General features: G+C 52.7%; 1 protein-coding gene and 1 pseudogene across 1 annotated transcript in view; one reads left to right on the top strand and one right to left on the bottom strand.

The window, feature by feature from the left end:
• The window catches only part of GADL1 (glutamate decarboxylase like 1), a 28,354-nt gene extending 10,444 nt beyond the window's left edge, over window positions 1-17,910 (bottom strand). The window contains 10 exon segments of the mRNA XM_061554845.1: window positions 678-794; window positions 1,569-1,623; window positions 2,311-2,390; window positions 3,983-4,098; window positions 5,477-5,583; window positions 6,251-6,341; window positions 10,651-10,777; window positions 12,669-12,752; window positions 12,754-12,923; window positions 17,790-17,910. Coding sequence (XP_061410829.1) covers window positions 678-794; window positions 1,569-1,623; window positions 2,311-2,390; window positions 3,983-4,098; window positions 5,477-5,583; window positions 6,251-6,341; window positions 10,651-10,777; window positions 12,669-12,752; window positions 12,754-12,909 — 933 coding nt within the window. The 5' untranslated portion in view covers window positions 12,910-12,923; window positions 17,790-17,910.
• Window positions 1-24,372, top strand: part of LOC133344739 (G protein-activated inward rectifier potassium channel 1-like) — a 240,705-nt pseudogene that overhangs the window by 28,492 nt on the left and 187,841 nt on the right.

Raw genomic sequence — 24,372 nt, 5'->3', positions numbered from 1 at the left:
GGGAGGGACATCCACGGGGAGGGTGACACGGGAAGGTTTCTGAGCACAGTCCGATAACCAATGCACCACCGCTCACCTCAAACATATCTGGAGGGTTTATTTGAACCGGGTCTGGCTCAGCCATCCAGACTATAACAATAAAGCAATTTATAACGAGCGCATATTGACAAAACGACAGGCGAACAACTAAATAGCAACTCTGAGGTATGGAGCCAGGCTCAGGATCCCTCGTACGCCCGATCGAACAGATGTACAGAAGAGCCTTCAACAGTCTCCCGAGAATGGGGTGGATTGAATGCTGCTAAGAATGTGCCGACTCCTACCCCTACATACACTTAACCAGAAATAACGGACTCTCCTTCGGCAGAATCCGATGTCTGTGTCACATTCATGACGATTCCTTTTAAGCAACTACTGCCAACTCGCACATCCTTTGGACGCGACCATCCATGCGTCCGTCCCTTCCCTCCAGCCAGCAAAACTTTTTTTAATAATGCGGCCTGACTTAATTTGCCACATTCCATACAATTTTCAGAAGGGAGGGTTCATGTCCGAGTGTGGTTGGCGGGGTCCGGCAATGGAAGAGGATAGAGGGGGCCGGTAGTGGTCAAGCATGGGGGGGAGGGGAGGGGGAGTGGACATGCCCCCCCCCCCCACAATGAGGCGTTTGTTCTCACGTCCACGTGCAGCCACAGGCCCCGGCGCTCGCACGTGTCGGCCACGGCGCCGATCGGGTCGAACGCGCCCAGCACCGTCGTGCCGGCGGTGAGCACCACCATGAAGGGTACAGCACCCTGCACGATTGGGGTGGGCGGGGGGGGGGGGCAGGCATGGGGAGGGGGGGGGGCCCGAGTCACCTTCACGCAGTCGTGCGTCTGCGTGTCTCTGGCTGCCGTGCCCGGTGGTGACGGGCCCTGCTCAGTCTCTAGAGACCGCGTGGCTTAAATTTAGGTCACTGGTCTATTTGTAATGTTCGTGAGCGTTTGCTTTTGTCTCCTGTTTCTCTCTGTGAAAAGTAAAATCAAAGCTGTTATTACATTATTTGTACTGGAAGGTTGTCGGGGAAGCAAGTAAGAAATGTTTTTTTTTCCCACAATTATATTCTAATTGTGCGAATGATTGATGTTCGGTAGATGATCGGTAGATGATCGGTAGATGATCGGAAGATGGTCGATCGATGATCAGTAGATGATAAAATTCCCATTTGAAATTCTTACATTGGACACAGAGCACCACTTTGTGTCAGAGAATGGCTCCATAAGATAACGTCATAGAACTACTTCTGAAGTCGATTCAGTCGGCCTCTTCATTCGTTCGGGGCACATGCTTTGTGTGGCCTGAAAAGAGTTATTATTCGCCCTGTCAATCAGACGGATTCTTTGTGTTTGTTAATTCTCAGCGCTGCAATCGGCCAAATGAAATGAAGCCAAGGACTCTCTGCACGGTTTAATCGGCAGCAACAGTTTCGAAGCCAGGATGCTCCGCCGCGACCACTATGAGCCAGCCAAAGCACCCGGTCAGCTCCGACTCGTTGTGAAAGTGCGACGTCGTCTGAAGGGGTCTCCCACCTCAGCCTTCGCCTCCTCGATTCTCCTCTCCAGCTCGGATGGGATCATCTTTCCGCTGGGAAGGAAAGGGACGCGCGGTGTCAAACAGAAACCACTTGAGCCGTTGTGCTTGGAAAAGCTTGAGCGATGCTTACAGCTATCGTATATGGGGCGTCAGGGTAGCGAGATGTTAACTGTTTCGCCCGGTATACAGAAGGTCGTAGGTTCGATCGTGACCCTGATGACTGCATATTTGGAGTTTGTTTGTTCTCCCTGTGGCCGTGTGGATATTTTTCCGGGTCTTCCGGTTTTCCCCTCCACATTTAGTTTTCCCCTCCACGTTTAGAGTATTTGGCTGCAAGAAATGTCCACATGATAAGCCACTTCGTTGAGCTATCATTTGTGGCCAGGTCGCTTCCGATTAGCACGGTTGGCTACGTAAGATTGGAAAGACGTTCAACATACATAAATCCTGAAAAAGAGCTATATAGGTCAGTGGACCTCACCTGATGAAATAAAACAAATGTTTATAGTTTAGTGTAGATGTGAAATATACCATAATCCACTCACTGGAGAATACACTCTCACGATTGGCTATTGTGGGCCATATCAAGAGACTGATACTACTTGAATTGTGCCACATCAGGTGGCAGCCCTGCCCCCCAACACTTTCCCCGCTTGACACCCGCGCAAGTAACGAGAGGTGCTCAACCCCTGGGGGAGTTACCCGGGTGTTTATATTTGAGAAGGGAATCTTGCTCACCGGTCGTCCACCGCCACCGACCTCACGTTGTCGGTGCCGATGCCAAGGAAGGCGGCCGCTTTCTGGATGGAGTAGTGAGCCTGGAGGTACAGAGAGTAAAGATGACGCCTGGCTGTTGGGGCGAGTGCTGTTAGTGAGTAGCACCGATGAAGGCCGGCACGGCACACGATGGGGTGGGTGGCCCAGCACCACGCCCGACAGCCTTCGTCTCCCCAATGGCGATGTTTACACACCACATCAGGTCCTTATTTGAGGCTGAGTTGACCTAGGGGAGGCTCAGGACCAGTTCAGACAATCGTCACTGCTGTTGACTCTGAGTGGGTATTGAACCCGGGTCGCCGGGCTCGTAGTGCAGCGCGCTCACCGCTCCACTATCGCTCCCCACTTCACAAAGACAAAGATCCCCCGTATAACCTTAACAGACTGTAGGGGCAAGCGCTGTTAGCGAGCACCTATGAATGCCGGCACGGCACACGAGGGGGTGGGTGGCCAGCACCACGCCCGACCGCCTTTGTCTCCCTAGTAGCGATGTTTACACACCGCACCAGGCACTCATTTGAGGCTGAGTTGACTGAGTGGAGGTCCAGGACCGGTTCAAATAAACCGTCACTGGTGGTGGCCGTGAGCGGGAATCAAACCCGGGTCACCGGCTTGGTAGCACAGCGTGCTAACCGCTGCACTACCGCTCCCCACAGACACACGCACGCAGACACTCGCACGCAGGCGTCCACACGTATCGGACTCCCCCTAGGCGTGTAGAGGTCACTCGATCAGGATCGATCGTTATGCCAGGAGCAAGGGTTTTTAATCACGCGTGAGGACCACGGCTATTATGAGTGGTACGGTGGTGCGGCGGCTGTTCTTGCACTGCGCTCTGACCCCGATGACCCGAGTTCGATTCCAGGACGCGGCTAACAATCGTGGCGGGTGACATCTGAACCTGTCGCCGTGAGCCTCTACCATCACCGGTCTGCACTGACCCGCGTGGTGAAGTATGGCCAAATCACCCCCTGACTGACACGGAGGGGGGAGGCCTCCATCCACGAGTGGATTAAGGACTGTAAATCATAAATATATGAATTTATATTACTCGCAAATTTCACCTTAATGGTACCAATGACGAAACAAAATTGTCGAGGACAATCAGCAACAAGTGCGGTGTCATTTATTTATGGATAAAACCCTCACCGAGTCTCACGACGCTGTATTCAGGACATTAGTACACACATTGGTACACAGAAACAAAACCCAGCACACGAACAAAGCGTCTCACACTCACAGTTCCACACACCAAGCAGCCCAGCTGCTTTGGCCGGTCTACATCGTGCACGCGTTTGCTTGTTTTTGCCAGAAACGCCTAGAGCTGAGTTCCTGAACGAGCTCCCGGCACGTGGGGGGAAACGTCGGACGTCGTTCCGAACGACACGCGGCGTGACCCAAAAACGCATCGGAGCGCCACACTCCCCCTTGCACGATCCAACAACCCTCTCACCTCGAGAGAGCTGGACCACTGTGGGCGTGCACCACCACCACCACCACCGCCACCACCCAACTCAAGTAGTGGGGTCTGCGTGTCATCCCAGGGATGCTGGAAGATGGGGCTGGGTCCCCTTTGTGACCGGGGGAGGGGTGGGGTGGGGGGTGTGGTCCGGGCCGGGCTGGGCACCCTCACCTCGCCCGAGGTGAAGAGCACGAGGCGAGGGAGTGCGCTCAGCCCCGCCGTCTTCACGCGCGGACACAGCCGGAAGCGGGCCACGTTCATCGCGCACATGTTCGACACGGAGCCTCCTGCGCAAGCACAGGCGACGACGACGATGACGACGGCGACAAGGGCGATGGCGGTGGTGGAAGTAATAACGGTGATTTCAACTTGCTACGCGGTGCCGCGCGGCCATCGCTCGCCCTCTTAGAGAGAGAGAGAGAACGACTCGGAGACGCGAGGAGGAACCACAGACGAGCGGAAATAGCAGCAGCAGCCTACGCAGTGATCTGGCACTAAATACGCACTAGAGGTCTGCCGTCCTCTATGTGTCGAGATGCTATTGGCACATTAATGAGTGTTTAACACGTGGGAGGGATTCGGAGCGCCCGGAGAAAATCCACGCGTGCGAGGGGGCAACGCTCTATCCCAGGGGGACGGAGCAGGTGGAAGTGCACTTCTGCTGTACCGCCTTCTTCTGGCGAGACGGGGTACGCTTCTTCGACGCCCAAAGGAAATGAAGGGAGTTTCTCAGCATCTGTGCGTGACCCACCAACCCCCTCTCCTCCACAGTGCTGGATCACAGGCCACGTGCACCACCACCACCTCCTAGCGAGATGTTGTTGTTGTCGATGATGATGATGGGGAGAGAGTCTGAGCTGGCCTGATCTGTTTCCCCCAATTCTAGAGTCTGAAGAATAACTCCGTTTGGCGATAAGAAAGTGACCTTTCCATGACTTGCTGAATTACTCGACGCGCAAACTCCGAGGAGCCGCCCGACAATGATTATAATCCACTCTCACAAAGATGTCTGGCGCGCAGCTTCAGCCCATTCCTCCCCACTCCTCGGCTCCTCTCGACTGAAGAAGAAGACCCGAATCCGCTGAAGTGTCAGCCGACGACCGCATTCGCCGGAATTACACGAAGCACGATTTTCTTATTTTGATCGCTTGCGCCGGCATCACAGCAACCGTTGGCGGTGCGTCTTGTAGCCCGGTGGCTGAGGCGTGCGTGCGGCCGCAGCCGTGGAACTTTACTGACGCCCATCGTAAGTTTTGGGGCATTTATTGCCATAGGCGGAGTTTCACTTCTATATTTGTGGGGGGGGGGGGGGGTGGCAGGGGTCCGCTTTGTCCCTCACATTAGGAATCGCGGGTGCTTATAAGTACGATTTTTTACAATCTTAATTGTAAACTACTGAAGATAAATTAATAAAGGTGACAAGTTTGGGAGGGGGCCTTGCCCCCCATGACCCCCCCTCAAACTCCGCCAATGATTTTTACACATACAGTAAATATACGACAAATGACCACCGTACTGGCTTTCTTTATTCTGTGCTTCGACTCGACTGAGGATGTCATGGATAAGTAATCAAACATAGAGAGATACATATCTGTGTTTGTAAACGTAAATACCTACACGTGCCCTGTGGTGTCGGTGTTGGAGAGAGTGGAGGCCGCGTCTTACCCGGGCAGAAGATTCCGTCTCCCGAGGTCCACCCCACCATCTTCCGCAACGTCCTCAGCACCTCCTCCTCCAGCAGCACCCCCACGGGGGCCACCTCGTACGTGTAGCTGCTCGCCGCACAACAGACAAAGATCCCCCGTGTAGCCTTACAGACCTTTGCGGGAGAGAGGGGACAAGTGCCGTTTAGGCCAGTATCGCACACACGTGGTGGCGAGATGTTGACTAGCTCGCCTTCTGTACAGGAGGTTGGGGGCTTGACCCCGACACTGACGTCTGCTCTATGGGTGGAGTGTGCATGTTCTCCACGCGGTTGCGTGGACTCTTCTCCGGGTCCTCCCTCCGGTGTTCCCCTCCACATTTAGAAACGTGCGTTTATGAGCATTTGGCTGCTATAAATTTCCACGTGATATGCCATTTCGTTGAGCTATCATTTGCGATAGCCAGGCCACTTCTGAAAAATAGATTCATAGCTCAGTGGGTCTTACTTGGCAAAATAAAAATAGTTAAAAATAGGTTTATATACTCGGCACCACGCCGGGCTGCCTTTGCCTCCCCAGCGCTGATGCTCGCACGCAATTAAGGCGGATTCGAGTCGGGGTGGCCCTGACGTGGTTCAAATATCGCTCGCCGCTGATGTCAGCCGTGGTCGGGAATCAAACTCCTCGGGTCGACGAGTTTGCGGCGCGGTGTCGCTAACCGCAGTACCCCACCGCGGGGCGCACGGCACACGGCACACGGCACGGCACACGGCACACGGCACGACGCCGGACTCACACGCTGGCGTTGAGGGCCTCGGTAATCCAGCGAGCAGCCAGGGCGTGGTAGTCCAGGCCGGCGAACAGCTGGTTGTAGAAGCGTGGGTGAACTGCGAGAGAGAGAGGGAGACAAAGGCGGGGGCTCTCGGTTATGTCGGACAAGTGGGATAGTAAGGTCACTCAAGGTCAGTTGGGTCATACTGATGACTGATCTGCTCTGACAAGTCTCCCACAATCTGGCCTTAGGTCTTCCTCTTGGTCGCCCGATTCGTCAAGACCCCAATACGGTATATAATAATGATGATAATAATACAATACAACCCCCTCCCCCTCAATCACCCCCCATCATCCCCAGCATTCCCATCAACCCCCTCCACCCCCATCACCCCCTCCCCCTCCATCATTCCCATGAACCCCTTTCACCTCCATCACCCCCCCCCTCCATCATCTCCATTATTCCCATCCACCAAGTGTTTTGTTATTCATCAGAACTGCGTCCAGTGAATGCTAATGTTGACACCGGCTGCTGGGACGGGCGATCGAGGCCCGCGAGCGACTGGCGGCTTCATCGCCATTCAGCGGCAGTTCAGCTTCTCATTAATTTGATAATTTACTTGACAATTTTTTTTTTACTTTCTAACAGCGCCCTTCTGTGTAATACGAAAACACAACGCGACAAACAAAACAACAACAACAAAAGACTCTACACCCCCCTCCCCGGCCCCCACCCCACACCGCTTTGTGTGAATTTTTATTTTTTTAAACCATGACGTTGCGCGAAGCGTAAAGCGATGCCATTGTGAGTCGGCGAGGTGATTATGAACTAAGAATGGGGAGTTTGTTCTTCGTTAATTAAGCCAATGCACAAGGGGGGGGCGAGGCGGGGAGGGGGTGGGGGGCTCGATGAGTTCACGCTCCACTGACGCGAACATTCACTCTGTGTTCCACCGCCGCCGTCTACGTGACTGAAGCGGCAATCGGACAAAAAGAAAAAAACGAAAGCACCCCAGGGACCAGCCCCCCCCCCAAAGCCCCCCAAACTCCCACCCCTTCACCCCCCCCCCCTCAATCACCCTGGCCTTCAGCGCACGTGGTGTATAGCCAAATAACCCTCCTAACCAGCACGGCGTTTGCAGGCCCTCGTCCAGGACTGTCAAAAGGGCTGCGCGTGTGTCCACGGTGGGTACACGGGCAGTGTGTGGCCTCTGTGTCTACACCTCGCATACGTACGTACTGTACGGTGTGCTGACATGTGTGTGAGTCTAAAGGTGATCTGCAGAGAGTGGCATCCATGGCACCTCGAGACAGTGTGAGTTCCGATATAGAGACGTGGAGAGACCCATGTTGTCTCTGTCGGGAGAGGTGGCCAGAAGAGACGCAGACGCGCGTACGCGTCCACGTGTGAACACACCTCCGTGTCTGCCTCGAGGTGTGTGTCAATCACTTCTGCTCATCGTTGACGTTGCGTGTCTGTGTGTTAGTGCACTGCGTTACAAACTTCCGCCCAGGTTCACCAGTCTGCTGGTCAACCCCCCCTCCCCTTACTTCATCCGGCAGTGGATTAACAAAGGTGTGTGCATGGTAATCATTATGATTGTGTCTACAGAGATATCGGTGCGAGCACAGACTTGTCATCGTCCCCACGTGGGCTTTCTCATCTCCACTCTTTATGAACCCATCACCGCCATCATCTCCATCAACCCGCTGCACCTCACATCATCACCATCATTCCCATCAACCTCCTCCACCTACATCACCCCCATCATTTCCATCATTCCATGAACTACCTCCACCTCCATCACCCCGCTCATCATCTCCATCATTTCCAACAACCCCCTCCATCACCCCACCATCATCACCATCCTCACCATCAACCCCTCCACCTCCATCACCCCCCCCCCCCCACCTTCATCTCCATCATCCTGCCTCGTGGAGGACCCTACCCACCGTCTCGAGAATCGCGTTGCGACTCCTATAAAATCCGACTCGGGACTCCGAGCGCCAAGGACACGAGGCTCTAAAGGTCACGTGTCGCCTGATTTGGTCACGGGCATGGCAGTGCCAGGCTCCGTGTCAAGCGCCACGAGGCACGGCGCCGGCTTGGTGCAGGGCTGCCACCCGTTCCCGGCTGCTGGCGGGCGCTGCGATGTGCTATTGACGCTGAGCGCCCCAGTGACAGCTCCAACTAGCGAGGTTCCCGTGTGCTCGGACTTGACGGTGAGCCCAGAGGGAAACTCGCCGAGGCCTCAAGCTCCAAAGCTCTCGGCCACTGCGCTCCGCGGACGGGGTGGTGAGTGTGCGCGTGATTCTCACGCAGGTGACGACGACGATAATTCAGTAATCGATGTCTTCACGACAGCCTCGCTGAGTCTCCAGACTGTTCTTCTGTACACTTTTTTTAAAAATCTATATTTCTCTACGTGTTTCCTTTTGAGGGCAGTGTTGTGGTTGCTGTTTGTGCTAAAGCTGCACTGCCAACAGATCCCTTACCTGGCTCGGGAGAATTGAGGGATTTTTTACGCAAAAACTCCCATTGGCGGTTGCGTAGCTAACGAGTGTGCAGGCGGTGCAACTGCTCTCCCACGAGCCGAGGGGGGCACAGACACCGGGCCAATAGGAGAGAGGAGATTGTACAGGGGGGCCCAGTTGATTTTGTGGACCAGGCACATGCCAACCATGCTATGCCACTGCACGCTAGAATAGAATTTTGCCAAACAATTTCTCATGCAGAAAGGGAGGCTCGGGTCTCATGGATGCTTTTCCTGTCTCGGATACATAAATCCACGCGTCTAATTTCATCCACGTACACACCCACACGGGCAATCAAATACCGTGGCTCATGAAAACGAATGAATCGTTATTATATAACGGGATTAAAATAAAGCTCGTGGACGCTTTAGTTGTTGTACAACTTTGTATGCGTGACACCACCACGGGGAGGGTGAGTGGAGTCAAGGATGTAATGAGCGCGCAAAGAGAAGTGATGCCAGGAACGGAAGGGCCCTAGACGGACAAAGAGGAAGGCGCCGCGCTCAGCTGAGCAGCAGGAAAACAAAGGAGGAGCGCGGAACGGGAAGACGAGGAGAAGGAATGACGGGGCAAAGATGTCGGGAGTGATCAGAGGCTGATGATGACGACGAGAGAGGAGGGAAGAGAGGGAGCGAGCAGAAATGAGATGCACAGCGTCTGTTTTCCCAGCGGGCGGTGAGCGATGAGAGGGATTCCGAGTGGGGTGGCCACGCACGAGTCACGTGCTTCACGGGAGTCACGTGCTGGTGAAGAGATGGAGGAGGACGCCCGGTTCCTCCGCTTCCGACACCAAACTGCCCGCCACCGAATTACTGAAGAGACCTAAGTTCGCTCACTCCTCCACATTAAAGCGGCATATGCTTAGGTCCATCAGAGCACGTGCCTTCAAACGCCAATATTACCCAGCAGCAGCATATTGCCAAACAAACTCTGGACCGGTTTCAACATGTTGGTCTTATCAGCGGAGTCTGGCTCTCTAAACTGTGTTGTGAGTGAGCACGTGGTAAAGAACGCCGCGTGCGACGTGATGATGTGAACACAGGCCACACCGGACGTCGATGGCGTGATGCCATGGTGGTGTTAGTGGTGGTATTAGTGGTGGTTTGGCAGCGGAGGTCTCACTCCGAATCAGTCGAGCGGCAATATCTTTTCATCGGTTGCGTAATGCTGTGTGGAAGCTGTCTGGTCTGTCGCTCCGCACGAAGCTTCAGGTCTTCTCGGCCACAGGCATTCCATCCCTTCTCTACGCTTGCGAAACGTGGACCCCCTAATGGAGCATCTTCGCCGGTTAGAAACATTTAGGCTGGCCTGCCTACGATCCTTCCTGGGTTTAACCAGGCTGGAATGTGTGAGGAGCTCACAAATCCTTGAAAGATCTGGGCAAAGTCCCATTGGTGAGCTCCTCCGGCAGGCAAGGCTGCGTTGGCTGGGTCATGTAGCCCGCATGCCCAGCCACCGCATGCCCAAGCAGCTTTTGTTCGGCCGGATTTAGGGGGCTAAACGGGCGAAGCACGGGCTAGAGAAGAGATGGAGTGATGTGGTACAGGACTTGGAGCTGAGTGGACTTGCCGATGACTGGTACCAGCGGTGTCAAGATCGGCCTCTGTGCAGGAGGCTTGTGAAGGATGCTACTGGGCAGTGTTGCGCTGATGTTATCATTTTGGTCGCGTTGTCGGTGTTGTTGTCGGTGTTGTTGTCAGTGTTGTTGTTAGCAGTGTTGTCAGTATTGTTGTTAACAATGTTGTTGATGTTGTGAGTGTTGTTGTTGTCAGTGTTCTTGTGAGTGTTGTTGTGAGTGTTGTGAGTGTTGTTGTTATCAGTTTTATTGTTGTCAGTGTTGTTGTTATTGTCAGTGTTGTTATCAGTGTTGTTGTTGTTGTCGTCTCGCACCTGTCTTGACGCTGTACGCGATGACGTCCCGGCAGCGCTGCAGCAGCTGCTGGTGGGGCTCCCCGCGCTCCCCCAGCTCCACGTCCAGCAGCGCGCGCAGCTCCGCGGGGGGTCGCCACTCACACACCTGGGCACGCGCACGCACGCGCACTGGAGCACGAGCACACAAAGACAAAGGTCCCCCGTGTAGCCTGGGACAGGCTGTTCGGGCAAGTGCTTTTTAGCGAGCACGGCACACGAGGGGGTGGGTGGCCAGCACCACACCCGGCCGCCTTTGTCTCCCCAGTGGCGATGTTTATACAACGCACCAGGTACTCGATTGAGGCTGAGTCGACCTAGGGGGGAGGCCCAGGACCGGTTCAGGTAATCGTTACTGGTGGTGGTCGTGAGCCGAAATCGACCTCGGGTCGCCGGGTTCGTGGCGCAACGCGCTAACATTTTCGCTGCCACACCCCAAATACAAAGATCCCCCGTGTAGTCTTAAAAGACTGTTGGGGCAAGTGCTGTTAGCGAGCACCTATGCAGGCCGTCACGGCACACAAGGGGGTGAGTGACCAGCATCACGCCCGACCGCCTTTGTCTCCCCAGTGGCGATGTTTTTTACGCACTGCGCCAGGTACTCATTTAAGGCTGAGTCGACTTAGGGGAGGCCCAGGACTGATTCAGACAATCGTTTTAGCCGTGAGCGGGAATCGAACTCGGATCGCCGGGTTCGTAGCGCAGCGTAGCGCTAACGGCTCCACCACCGCTCCCCACATACACACACTCAACACGACCCACAAAGTAACTGGCATTGGGACAAACATCGTCATGCTTGGAATGCGCCTGTAGTCCTGTACATTACTCGATTGGGATTACGCAACACAGCGCAGCATCGCCCCCCGAGTACAAACACTTGGCAGGACGCTCCTGGAAACACGAACACATACTCATCGTGTACGACACTAACCAACGAAGACAAAGATCCCCCGTTTAACACGTAGTCGGCTTTCGCGACCAATATCATCCATAGGAGGTTTTTTTTGGGTTAGATCGCGTAAATATAAATGTGTCGTTAAACCGGCCACCACCCGACACAGCCAATCAGTAAGGTTTGTCACGTAACCAGAGCGTGCCAATTTGTTACGAGTACAGCACTAACCGGTTGTGTGTTGGACAATAAATCCACAACATGCACAATCTGAGTACGGCATGTCGCCAGTAATTACAACCAGCATCATCAGGCGGCAGCCAGAATTTGTGGAGAAATCCTCCTGTCTCGTTCCTCAAGGAGAGGGATGGGTGTGATAACGTCACTTGCGAGCCCTTCATGTGCGAAGGCCAGAGGGGGCGGGGGGGGGGGGATTAATGAATGCATATACATTACAATGGGTAAAGATCCCCCGTATAGCCTTAACAGACTGCTGGGGCAAGTGCTGTTAGCGAACACCTATGAACGCCAGAACGGCACACGAGGGGGTGGGTGGCAAGCACCACGCCCGGCCGCCTCTGTCTCCCCAGTGGCGATGTTTTTATGCACCGCACCAGGTACTCATTTGAGGCTGAGTCGACCTATGGGAAGCCCAGGACCGGTTCAGATAATCGTCACTGGTGTTGGTGGCCTGAGCGGGAATTTAACTCGGGTCGCCAGGATTGCAGTGCAGCGCGCTAATCGCTATACTACCGCTCCCCACACAAACGCACACGCAGACACACACGCACGCACACACAGACACACACACACACAGACACACACACACGCACACAGACACACACACACGCACACAGACACACACGCACGCACACACAGACACACACACACACAGACACACACACACGCACACAGACACACACACACGCACACACAGACACACACACACGAACACACATGCATCCGCTGGTCGAGATTAACAACGGAGTGACAGCCAAAGGAGTGGACGCGCTATTTGAGGACGCCCACAGCGGAGATGGAGCGACGGAATCGGCGCGTCTAGCAGGGGAGTGGGTGGGGGGGCACCTGGGGGGAGAGGGGGCAGTACCTTCTCATTGACGTCTGTGCCCTTCACCACGGCTTCCTGGAAGATGATGGGGAACACATCCAGGAGGAACTTCTCGCCGGCAGCGCGCGTCCAACAGGGGTCCGTTGATGGGGACCCCTTCCACGAGCACGGGGAACCCCGGCGAAGGGGACCCGGCCAGGAACGGGGCGGCCGGAGCACCGCTCTCCACGACCTCTGAGCTGCTGCTGTTGCTGCTGTCGGTGGGCGCCGTGTCTCCCATCGCTGCGTGGAAGCCTGGTGGTCCAGGCGGCGGATTGAGGAACTCCCCACCCAAATGATTGACCCCCAAACACGCTCCACCCGCTGTATTTGTAGACCTGGAGGTAATGTATTTTGATCACGTGCGCCTCATTGCATAACGAGGGCTACTCTTGTCTGGAAAAATACAAACATCCACGGCCCGACTTATTTTGGGCTCTTTGCTGCGTTGGAAATGTTCTCGATGGAAAGGAGTGGACACGTGCGGCGGGGAGGACAAAAGCAGCGAAGAACAGACCTTGCATCTGGCACACACAGGAGGGTCATAGGCTACGGACTCATATTTCACTCGATATCTACCGAAACGCTGCTGCTCGACTGGCAAGGAGTAGGGATTATCGGCGTGAAGCACCACTGGAACACAACGTACGCATATCGATACCAATCCTATATCATTGGCTCGACGGATTGTGGCTGGTTGCCAAAGAACAAGCGCCGCGGTGGCGAGATGGCAACTGCCTCGCATGGTACGCAGGAGGTCGTGGGTTCGATCCCAAATCTGACGCCTGCTGCTGCTGTATATTTGGAGTTTGCGTGTCTCTCTCCCCGTGGTCGCGTGGATTTTTCTCCGGGTCCTCCGGGGGTTTCTCTCCACATTTAGATTCGATGTGTGTTTAAGAGTATTTGGCTGCTGTACATTTCCACGCGATAAGCCACTTCTCTGAGCTATCGTTTGTGGACAGGTCGTTTCTGAAAAAGAGCTAAATAGCTCAGTGGGCCTTCCCAAGTAAAATAAAAACTAAATACTGGTTTAATTAGTTAAATACTTTCCCAGGACAGCGTTCTGAACTGTTCCCGCTGAAATTAAGCACCGGTCAAAGCCACGGAGATAAAACTTAACGAGGATTAAAAAAACATCCCTGCGGAGATGAGAGCATTTCTCTCCGACGGCATCCGAAAAGCAACGGATCAAAATTTCCAACCTAACGTGGAAACCTTTGCGGTCGCCCGGCCGTGGCGTTCATGAATGGCCTGAGGCTCGGGCAGCTAACTTGAGGCCCACTGACACCTTCAACAAAACAGTGGTGTGGCCGACAGAACCACCACATTTGCCTGGCGCCGGGCTTCAGAGGATATGCCAACCCCGACGGCTGCCCTCCGGCTCAACCCACCTCGTCGTGGTGGCTGTTGGATTGCCCGACCCTGGATCGCCGTAAGCGCTGGGTCATGGCCAACGCGTCAACCCCACCCCCGTCGCAACCTGTGTAAGTCCGTGATATGTGCAGCATCGGGTCAAGAGTCTTAAACCCAGGGACCCTCTGTGCGAGGGATACCACGGACAGATGCGGCTGAGACCTTGCTTGGATAAATGACCCTGGTAGGCGCTCGTCCAACGAATCCCGTTTTCATTGAAGACCCCCCCCGCTCCCTCCCCCCAATCCGCTCGGTGGGGTTGGGGTTTGGGTTCGGGTGGCGAGGGGTGGGCAGGACTCATCCAGAGCCTTCTGGGCTCTGCGCCCAGCTGCCTCGCTTTCAGCTGCTGTGACATTTCGACTGCAATTCCCGCCTCCAACCCTCACCCCGGGCTCATCGGTCCCCGGTGTGCCAAGAGACCACGAAAATAGAGGCACTAAAAACAGAGTCGCAGCGTGGAAGGGGATGGGGGTGAGAGACGGGGTTAAGGGATCCGTCGGGCGGTGCCAGGGAGCGGGGAGTCGGGGGGGGGGGGGTCTGCCGAGTGGGGTCTGTGAGCGTGGTGTGCATTGTGAGAGATTATTTTTAATGAATGTGCGTGTCCGAGAATGGCTGTGCGCGTGTCTACGTGTATTTATCAGTGTGTGTGCGTGTACATGTGTATGCGTGTCTATGACTGTGTCAGTGTGTGTGCGTGTAAATGTGTATGCGTGTCTATGACTGTGTCAGTGTGTGTGCGTGTACATGTGTATGCGTGTCTATGACTGTGTCAGTGTGTGTGCGTGTAAATGTGTATGCGTGTCTATGACTGTGTCAGTGTGTGTGCGTGTACATGTGTATGCGTGTCTATGACTGTGTCAGTGTGTGTGCGTGTACATGTGTATGCGTGTCTATGACTGTGTCAGTGTGTGTGCGTGTACATGTGTATGCGTGTCTATGACTGTGTCAGTGTGTGTGCGTGTACATGTGTATGCGTGTCTATGACTGTGTCAGTGTGTGTGCGTGTACATGTGTATGCGTGTCTATGACTGTGTCAGTGTGTGTGCGTGTACATGTGTATGCGTGTCTATGACTGTGTCAGTGTGTGTGGGGAGCGGTAGTGTGGCGGTCAGTCGCCAGCGCGCTGCGCTACGAACCCAGCCACCCGAGTTCGATTTCCGCTCACGGCCAACACCGGTGGCGATTATCTGAGCCGGTACTGAGCCTCCGCTAGGTCGACTCAGCCTCAAATTAGTACCTGGTGTGGAGTGTAAATATCGCCTCTTGGGAGACAAAGGCGGCCGGGCGTGCTGCTTGCCACCCAACCCCCTGGTACGCTGCGTCGGCCTTCATAGGTGCTCGCTAACAGCGCTTGCCACAACAGTCTGTTACAGGCTGTACGGAGGATCGTTGTCTTGTCTAGATGACTTTGTAAGTCTGTATTTGAGTACAATACTGTACCGTTCCCGCGTCTCAGTGTGTCTCTGTGTGTGGGGAGCGGTAGTGTAGTGGTTAGCGCGCTGCGCTGCGCTACGAACCCTGTCAACCCGAGTTCCATTCCCGCTCACGGCCACCGTCAGTGGGGAATAAAGAACCGATCCTTGGCATTCCCTCGGTCGACTCACCCTTAAATGAGTATCTGGTGCGGTATGTACAAAACATCGTCACTGGGGAGACAAAGGCGGCCGGGCGTGGTGCTGTACACTTCCACCCACATGTGTATGAATGCTCGCTGACAGCGCTGGCCCCAAAAGGCTGTTTTAAAGGCTACACGGGGGATCTTTGCGTAAGAGGACAGAGTAATCTCTCTCAGTGGGTGCAGATCACACAACATATCCTGGCCCACTTCACACGCGCGGCTGGGCGCGCAGGGTCAGGATTAGGGATCAGGCGAGAGGGTGAGAGGTTGGGGTTGCGGAGATAAATTTAGAATTTCCCGACCGGAGGACCTCGAGTTTGACTGGAGCCCGAATCTACGACGGGTGTCCAACAAATGCTGCAGCTCAAGTGGACAGCACAGGATCGCTCGTTACTTGGCACGGGATCATTTTTGGCGGCGATTCAATAAAAAAATCTAATTATTTACATTACCGGGACTTACAGTGCTGGTATATATAGCGCCTCGAGTGGCTGCAGGGGTCTCGCGTGAAATAAATGATAGCCGTCTGCGTTAATGGAGCCGATTCAAATTAACATTTCAGTGCGCGCGCGCGTGTTCCACGTGACGCTTTTAGAGTCAATTGCATCGTGCATCACGTGGGGCGTGTTGAACAACGATCGGGCGCGTGCAGCGTGGAGCGAGGTACAGCGATTTGTATTTGAATGGGGAAGGACTTAGCGTGGTGAGAGTGTCGGTGACTGGAATTTGAGAAACCCTGGATTAATTGGCTCATCTTCGGATGCAAATAACACCGCACCCACAGAAACATTGTCGCGTCACCCGTGCCGCCCCTCGGTCTGGCACTCCCTTACCGCAGCCGTCCGTGCCGTCGGCTCCCTGCCGCTGTTCAAGTCAAGGCTGAAGCTCTTCCTTTCGTCCCTCTCCATACGACCGATTTCCTATTTCTGCCTTCAATTTAAACAACTGCACAGTTGCGATCCAGCGTCATGCGGTGACACATACACACGCTCTTATACATTCAGCTTGTCTTGTGCAGGGAACATCGCTGCCAACTCTCTGGCGCACACGGCTGGAAACACGATCTGAAATTATTTAAAGTGCGCTGCGATCGGTTCAGTAACAATTCCCAGGGCCGGGAATCAAACTCAGGTTGCAAGGGTCGGGTTCAAAGCGCACAAGTGCGCCAACCACTGCACCACCGTTCCACCCCCCCCCGCCCCCAGTGGCATAAATGCTCCGCGGAATTCACATACCGTAGTTACATAGACCCCCCATCACCGCGTAGCCTCAACAGACTGTTGAGGTAAGTGCTTTTAGCACTGGAGCCATGCACTTCTAAATATAGAATGAAAACGAATTTCTTTCGAACTGCTTTGTGTGTTTAGAGTCTGTTGTCCTCCAGCCACTGCGATCAACACGGTCGGCAACGTACGGTGCGAAAGAAGTTCAACATACATAGGCAAGCAACCTTGGAAGGCCGGCACGGCACACGAGAGGGTGGGTGGGTGGCCAGCACCACGCACGACCGCCTTTGTCTCCCGCGTGGCCATGATTAGGCATCGCACCGGGTACCGTACTAATTTGAGGCTAAGTCGACCAAGGGGAGGCTTAGGACTGATTCAGATATGAGCGGGAATCGAACTCGAGTGGGACCTCAGTTTGCAGCGCACAAACCGCCACACGACCATGTATACACAATGAGCACACACACACACACGTTACCTTTGTAATAGGTTAATTGAACAAAGAGCTGACTGTCCCCTAAGGTGATTCCACTCCCGTTCTCCTCACAAGCGTGAGCCAATTAGACCTGATCCGTTAGATGCGCTTGCTTGGCAGCGTACAGATCAGCCTCGGGTGGGCGTTCGGGTTTACTGGCGTGTGTGTGTGCGGGTCTTCACGTACGATGTATGTGTGTCATCCTCAAACGAGCACCTGGTGCAGTGTGTAAACATCAGCACTGGGGAGACAAAGGCGACCGGGCGTGGCGCTGGCCACCCCACCCCTGCATGTGCCGTGTCGGCCTTCATAGGTGCTCACTAACTGCACTTGCCCTAACAGTGTGTTAAGGCTACACGGGGGATCTTTGTCTGCGTGTGTGCGCTCACCTGTGTGTGGGTCCCCGGGTTGAGGAGCGTTGTCTCTGGCAGGGTGGAGGTCGCGCTCTGCGCTCGGGATCCGTGCACGCTCCCCCGAGTTAGAGGAGTGTGGTGGGTGGGGGGGGTGAGAGGGAGAAGGGGGTAAGTGCGGTGAGAGGGGTCGACAGGGGGGCGGGGGTTGCGGTGGCGGAGAGCGGGGGGGGGGGGGTCTGGGGGATCATTCGGAATGTTCCATTCTGTCACGGGTAACGTTGCTCTCCACGTTATCAATGGAATGAGCGCGCACACCTTGTTAGGGTATCTTCTTCCTCGGCAGCTCTCCCTTTCAAATGCTTTTCACATCGCAATGGTTGTTCTAATTGTGGTGGTGGTGATGGTGATGACGTGTGATTTGATGAGTGCATTTCCATTTCGCAGTTTCTTTTTTTTTTCGGAATGATCCATGCAGCTCGGAGCGCAGATCGTGTCTGCCCGTGTGAGGTTCGGGTCGTCCCGAGGTGTGGTTCGGCATGATGTCCGACGTTTCGCCCCGCACGCCGGGAGATTATTTAGGAGATTCAGTCGCCGCAGAAGAGGTTCCCAGTTCTGCGCGTTTCCATGAGGAACTGAAGAAGCGCCTGGCATGTGAAGCGAATCGTCGGACATCATGCGAAACAACACGCGGCGTACAGCAAAGCACAACACGGCACAACCGTGAACACGTACGCAGTTGCGAATACCATTCATCTCATGCCAATCAAGTAAACTGCATATATACAATTAATTATCAGAGTTGTAATGTATAAAGTCATGGAGCACATTCATTGTGATTGTTTTTTTTGTGTGTGCAGTCAATTGCGATCGGACTGAGACCATCGAACTCGCCACGCCTGAGACCCTCAGCTTTATCATCGGAGGCTGAAGCTTCGATTCGAACTCAGGACCTCGCCGACACAGCCATTGCGAACCCTACGGTGCCGCGTGGTCACCTGAGCCAGCCCTTTGCCGACAGATGATTTTCACTCAAATCGCCGCCCGCCGCGTCCTGTACTTTGAACGTCGCGTTTCCGTATTGTGAAGCTGCTCGCAGGGTATCATCAGCGCTGCTGATGAGGCCCAGAAAATCGAAACTGGATCAGAGTTCGCTGGCTTAAATGAATGTTGTTCGATACTATTGGTCAGGAAATCCAATCGGCTGATGGACTAACCTAAATCCTGTATATGTATCCGTACATGGAGATATTTAACGGGCTCTTCCTATGTATGACAAGAAGAACAGCTCTACATCTTCATAAAATGTTCTGGGTAACGTGGGGGTATCCATGCCACCGCCAAGGAGCAGGAAAGTAGAGGAGGAAGCAGGAGGAGAGGAGAAGGGGGAGAGGGGGGGACGTGGTTGTGAAGGAAGGTAGAAGTGGGTTAACAAGGAGTGCAGTAAGGACTGCATTTTTAGAAGAATGAATTTATTAATTAAACTGTCTCTCTGAAATCTATTCCACGTGTTCCATCGGCATCGTCATGAAACAAAACACTCACCAGTGAGCAGTGCACCACCAGCAGCAATATACTACGGTATAGAATCGGGTGGGGGGGGGGGGACAAAAATAGAACACCTTAGCATAGACAGCAAGACGTTAGTACTCTAGAAGACAGATGAGCACGCAGTGGAAGCTACAATGCCGTGAGTAATAAAACCCAAAAGAAAATGGAAAACTGAGAACAACCTTGGAACTAGCACAATCAAAGAGAAAAACAAAGTTAGAGATAAATGCATCGGATGAGATGGCGGCTACGCGATGTGGTAAGGACATCCGCAAGAAAAGTTTAGCGGCAGTGGCTGGATAGGGAATGTAGTGACACTGAATACTACTCTGGAGAATACAAGAGCAGGGAGGCACACAAACGAGTCAGGAGCACACAGAGGAAGTGGCTACCAAGACAAACGGCGACACAAGGCAAGGGCGGTAAGATCTCGATGGAAAAATAGACAATAAAAAGAGATGGACTGAGTATTACAGCGATTTGTATCGGGATTTACGGATAAAGAGAATAAAGTGCTGCTGGATGAACTCGAAAAGATATCCTCACCACCAAGGGATAATGAAAATTATAGCATCTTCTACGAAGCAATATAAAGGGAAATTAACATCTGAAGAAAGACAAAAGTCCGGGAGTGGACGACATAAGTTGAGACATTATAAAAGCTGGAGGCAAGGAACTTATGAACGAAATGCACGAGCTATGCAAGCAAGTCATGTATGGAGAGAAGGGAAAATACCGCAGGAGTGGACAAAATCCAAACTTGTGACGATACCCTAGAAAGATCTCACCGATTGTAAACATTACAGAACAATCGCACGAATAAGCCACATGGGGAAGAGAAGAATGATATTTATATAAAATCGATTAAAAGCACAGATTGCTGATTATGTGGCAGATGAACAGGCAGACTTTAGAAAAGATAGTAGCACAGTCGAGCAAATATTGATGTTAAGGCTTATAGCAGATAAAGCAACGAGAAGTAGTATGGTTTACAAGTGTTTAATAGATTTCCAGAAAGCATTCGATTCGACTAAGCAAGATATAGCATGGGGAACATTAAGATCACATGGAGTAGTGAAGAGACTGACAGATTCTGCAGGATATAGGTGAAAGGTCAAAGGCAGCAGGAAGGTTTGGACAGGAAATAGAATGGTTCCCAACAACAATAGGTTTGAGACAGCGGGATCCACTGTTACCAACCAACTTTGTCACACACTTGGAGAAAGCGACGATGCCATTCAGGACAATGGCAAGGAGAAAGAATAAATAACCGGCAATTCGCGGACGACATAGATCCGATAGAAGAAAGCTGCGTAGTAGTGCAGGAAAGTGTTCATACACTGCCTACATCAGGAAAGGATGCAGGACTGAGGATTAACGTGGAAAAGACACAGGCGATGGTGTCTGGAAGGGAGGATATGGCGAAAGAAGTAATGTAAAGCAGTAAGATTGTGAATGCAAAGGCATTTGTATACTTGGGATGTCTACTGACATGGGCCGACTTCACAAAAGACAAAAGAGCGAGGATCGTAAAGGCAAAATGAGGAACGTCAGGATTCAATAACATCTGGAGAAGCAAGCAAATCAGCCACACGACCAAAGCGAGCATCTTAAGAATATGCGTGTTCAGTACAGCTTTGTAAGCCTGCGAAACTTGGACGTTGAAAAAGACTGACAGAGATCAGATATTGCCATTCGATATATATATTGCTACAGTAGGATACGACGATGGACGGCTTAAGAGATTGGTGCCGGAAAGATGTGGCCACTACTAGAGCATATTAGAGAGGAAAGTGGGAACAAATGACGAAATGTGCAGTGGACACCTATGGGATATCTGCCCATGCATTGTGACGATGATATATGTTAAAAAAAAGTTTAACTGGCTGGACGGACGGTCACCTCCAAAGGATGTGCGGGTTGCCAGTCATTTTAAAACACAAATAGAGACATTCGGATCAGGGCACCAACGCAACCCGGAGACATTGTATTGACTGGCAAGGAAAGTAAATGGACTTGAGCAGGACACGTGGCTACCAGCTACGACCGCCAGTTGTTTCAGACTAACAACGGAGTGGCAGGAAAAGGAGAATAATACGCTGTCATCCATACACCCATTAATTCACTATCCATTTCACTAATTTGCTCACCAATCAATCACTCCTCCATTCACTCATTAATTCATTAATTAACCCATTCAATCACGCATTAATGTATTAACCCATTGAATCACCCTTCCATCCACTTATCCATTCATTAGCCCATTCAATCACTCTTCCATCCATTTAGTCATTCATTAACCGATTCAATCATCATTCCATCCACTCGTTCATTCATCCATTAACCCATTCAATCACCCTTCCATCCACTAAGTCATTCATTAATCCATTCAATCCAGGGGTGGAAAAAAATAATATCCGAATTTGAGGTTTAAAGTTCAAACCTTAATAAACCTTAATAAACCTAATAAACCTCATGGTTTTATTCTCAATACTCCCAGATCAGTACTAGTCCTCCTCCAACGAGTCAATGTCGTTGCCCTCGGACATATAACTGCATTCGGCGAACGCCGCATAGTTGCTCTCCACCGAACTGGGCGCCAAGCTGTTCCTGAGCTCGCTGTGTATGAAGCCCATAGTTGAGAAGTTGCGCTCAGAGGCTGCAGAGGATGTCGCCATCGTGAACAGCTTGACGCCGATCTTCTGAAGAGCGGGTCAGGCCACGCCGTCAGACTGCTAATTCTGCAAAGGTGTCTTACGTCCCTTGAGCAGCATAATGAATCTAAACCCGCCGGCATCCTTCTCCTGCTTTGCCGATATGATGTACTCGGTGAGCTGCATAAAGAGCGCCTCTCGTCATCAACCGCCGTCTCATCATCGATCGGTGTTTCCAGTAAGATGTTCTCCAGCTCTTTTCGATTAGCCGGGCTCAAGCCCTTTGCAATGAAGCGAGGATCTAACAGATACGCCAGTCCATGGGCCTTTCCGTACATGAACTGAAAGCGACTTGCTGCCAAATTGATCAAGTAGTTGATCTTTTCAGTGTTCGCATGACCGTTTTCGTGCAGCTTGGCAAACTCATCAGGGAGGGCGTGAAAATCCGGCAAGACTTCAGAGACTGGTTCGGAATCGGATTAATAATTGACAATCAATGCGTCTATGGGTGTGAGAATGGCAAGGGACTTCTGCAATAGAGAGACGTAGTCGTCGCTCGTAATGATGGTCTCTCAGATTTCTGAGCTGCCATCCCCTTGATGAAGTCGCGAGCTGTGACAATGGAATGCAGAATCCTCTCTAACGATAACAGCGTCTCGCAGCAGCCTATGATCGTTCTCCAACGTGTAGGAGCCGGCCGGACCAATGCTCGAATGCCAGCGATCTTCTGTTCAGCCTGCAGCTGTGTCTTGAGAACGTGACTGTTGTGAAACAATTTGACCGTGTCCTTGCACCCCACGATGAACTCAAGCAGGTACTCGAACGGATAGTCGATCGGGTATATGTGTTCTGATTGGCCGGCTTTCCTCGTCATCTTGGCAGAGAATATGTCCTTGACAAGCAAATGCCGACCATGCGACGTACAGCCTTGGAAATAGGAAGATGGGTGAGCCTTCGCGAGCTGTTCCCAATCATTCTTGTTGGTGGATGTGTTGTCGGTGACCACGCCAGCGAAAGTCATCTTCGGATGGGACGCCATCACACGTTGAAGATCCGAGGTGATCCAATCAGCGTTGTGGCCCTGCTCTCTAGTGGATACCGACTCGAGAACAACGTTGTGGACGGCGATGTGACCATGTAGTTCACAATCGGATCATTCTTGATGTTTGACCACGCATCAGATGTCAGGCAAACGGTCTTATCGTCCAGGATGGTATCAACCTTCTTTTTCATGTCGATGTACGCCCTGTCGAGCAATGGTCCGGCCAGCCTCTTCCTGTTCGGCAGCACTGCATCTGGGTGAAGGGCCTCCACAGCGATCACCAGGTTCTCCTCCTCGACCCGCTGGAACGACGTGCCCGAGACGAAGTAATGCATTGCTATGACCTACTCAAACTTCTCCTTCGTTCGCTTATCGAGCTGCATGGGTATCAGGTGATATTTGATCGATTCTTGCTTTATCGACAAAGCATTCGATGTAGATGGAGTTGAGCTACCGCTTGCCTTCGATGGCTTCGCCCGCTTCTTGTTCGACGCATACCACTCGGGACAATCATCTATCTCGTGCCATTCATTGTCCTCCGAAAAGCGGCGCATGCATTCAGGTGCCTCATCGCCTGCTCACTCTTCTTGTGATGGTTGAATCTGGTGCGACAATGTTTGCAGACGGAAACTCTTCAACTTGTGCAGTTCCGGATCATTGGTCAAGTAGTGCCAAAACTGGCCCATCGAGCGTCCTCTGGCCTTCCCTGCATTCGCCGATGCCTCGTCAGCCACTCCATCCTTCTCTGCCTTGGCCACTCCATTATTCTCCATCACAATTACGACATAACTATCACATTCTTCGGAAACGAGTAAATCCTCATCCAGGTCCTGGTCCATGATCCTGCTCGAGGTGGAAATTGGGTTCGTTTGATGACATTAGTAACTCAGGTAATGCCAAGATTTCTGATTTCTGGGCTCCGGCCTTCTGCAGTCCGTTACTTCAGTCAGACTTCCTGCAAAAACCAAAATGGCGTCTTTTTATAATAAACCTCAAAACCTCACCCTAACTGGCCCTTCGGGATATGGAAGTTTTTTATTTAAACATTATCAAACCGAATTGTTTCAAACCTCGCCTTGCCACCCATGATTCAATCACCCTTCCATCCACTTGTTCATTCATTCACCCATTCAATCACCCTTCCATCCACTTGTTCATTCATTAACCCATTCAATCACCCTTCCACCCACTCATTACCCCAATCACCCCACTGGAGTTCTTTCATTGATCTTTTAGCCCATCCCACTCCACGCCCCCCACCCCAACTCAACCTTCAGCATGACGTCACTTCCCGAGCCACCCAATGGGAGCTCACCACGCAGAAGCCACTTCCGTTAAGTTAGGCGCTCCGCGATTGGCCTCTTGCAAGTGAAAC

The sequence above is a fragment of the Lethenteron reissneri genome, chromosome 20 (genome assembly GCF_015708825.2).
Source record: "Lethenteron reissneri isolate LAM-NWPU_2019-01 chromosome 20, ASM1570882v1, whole genome shotgun sequence".
Classification (NCBI taxonomy): domain Eukaryota; kingdom Metazoa; phylum Chordata; class Hyperoartia; order Petromyzontiformes; family Petromyzontidae; genus Lethenteron; species Lethenteron reissneri.
Note: the sequence above shows the minus strand (reverse complement) of the source record. Positions and strands in the feature narration are given on the sequence as shown.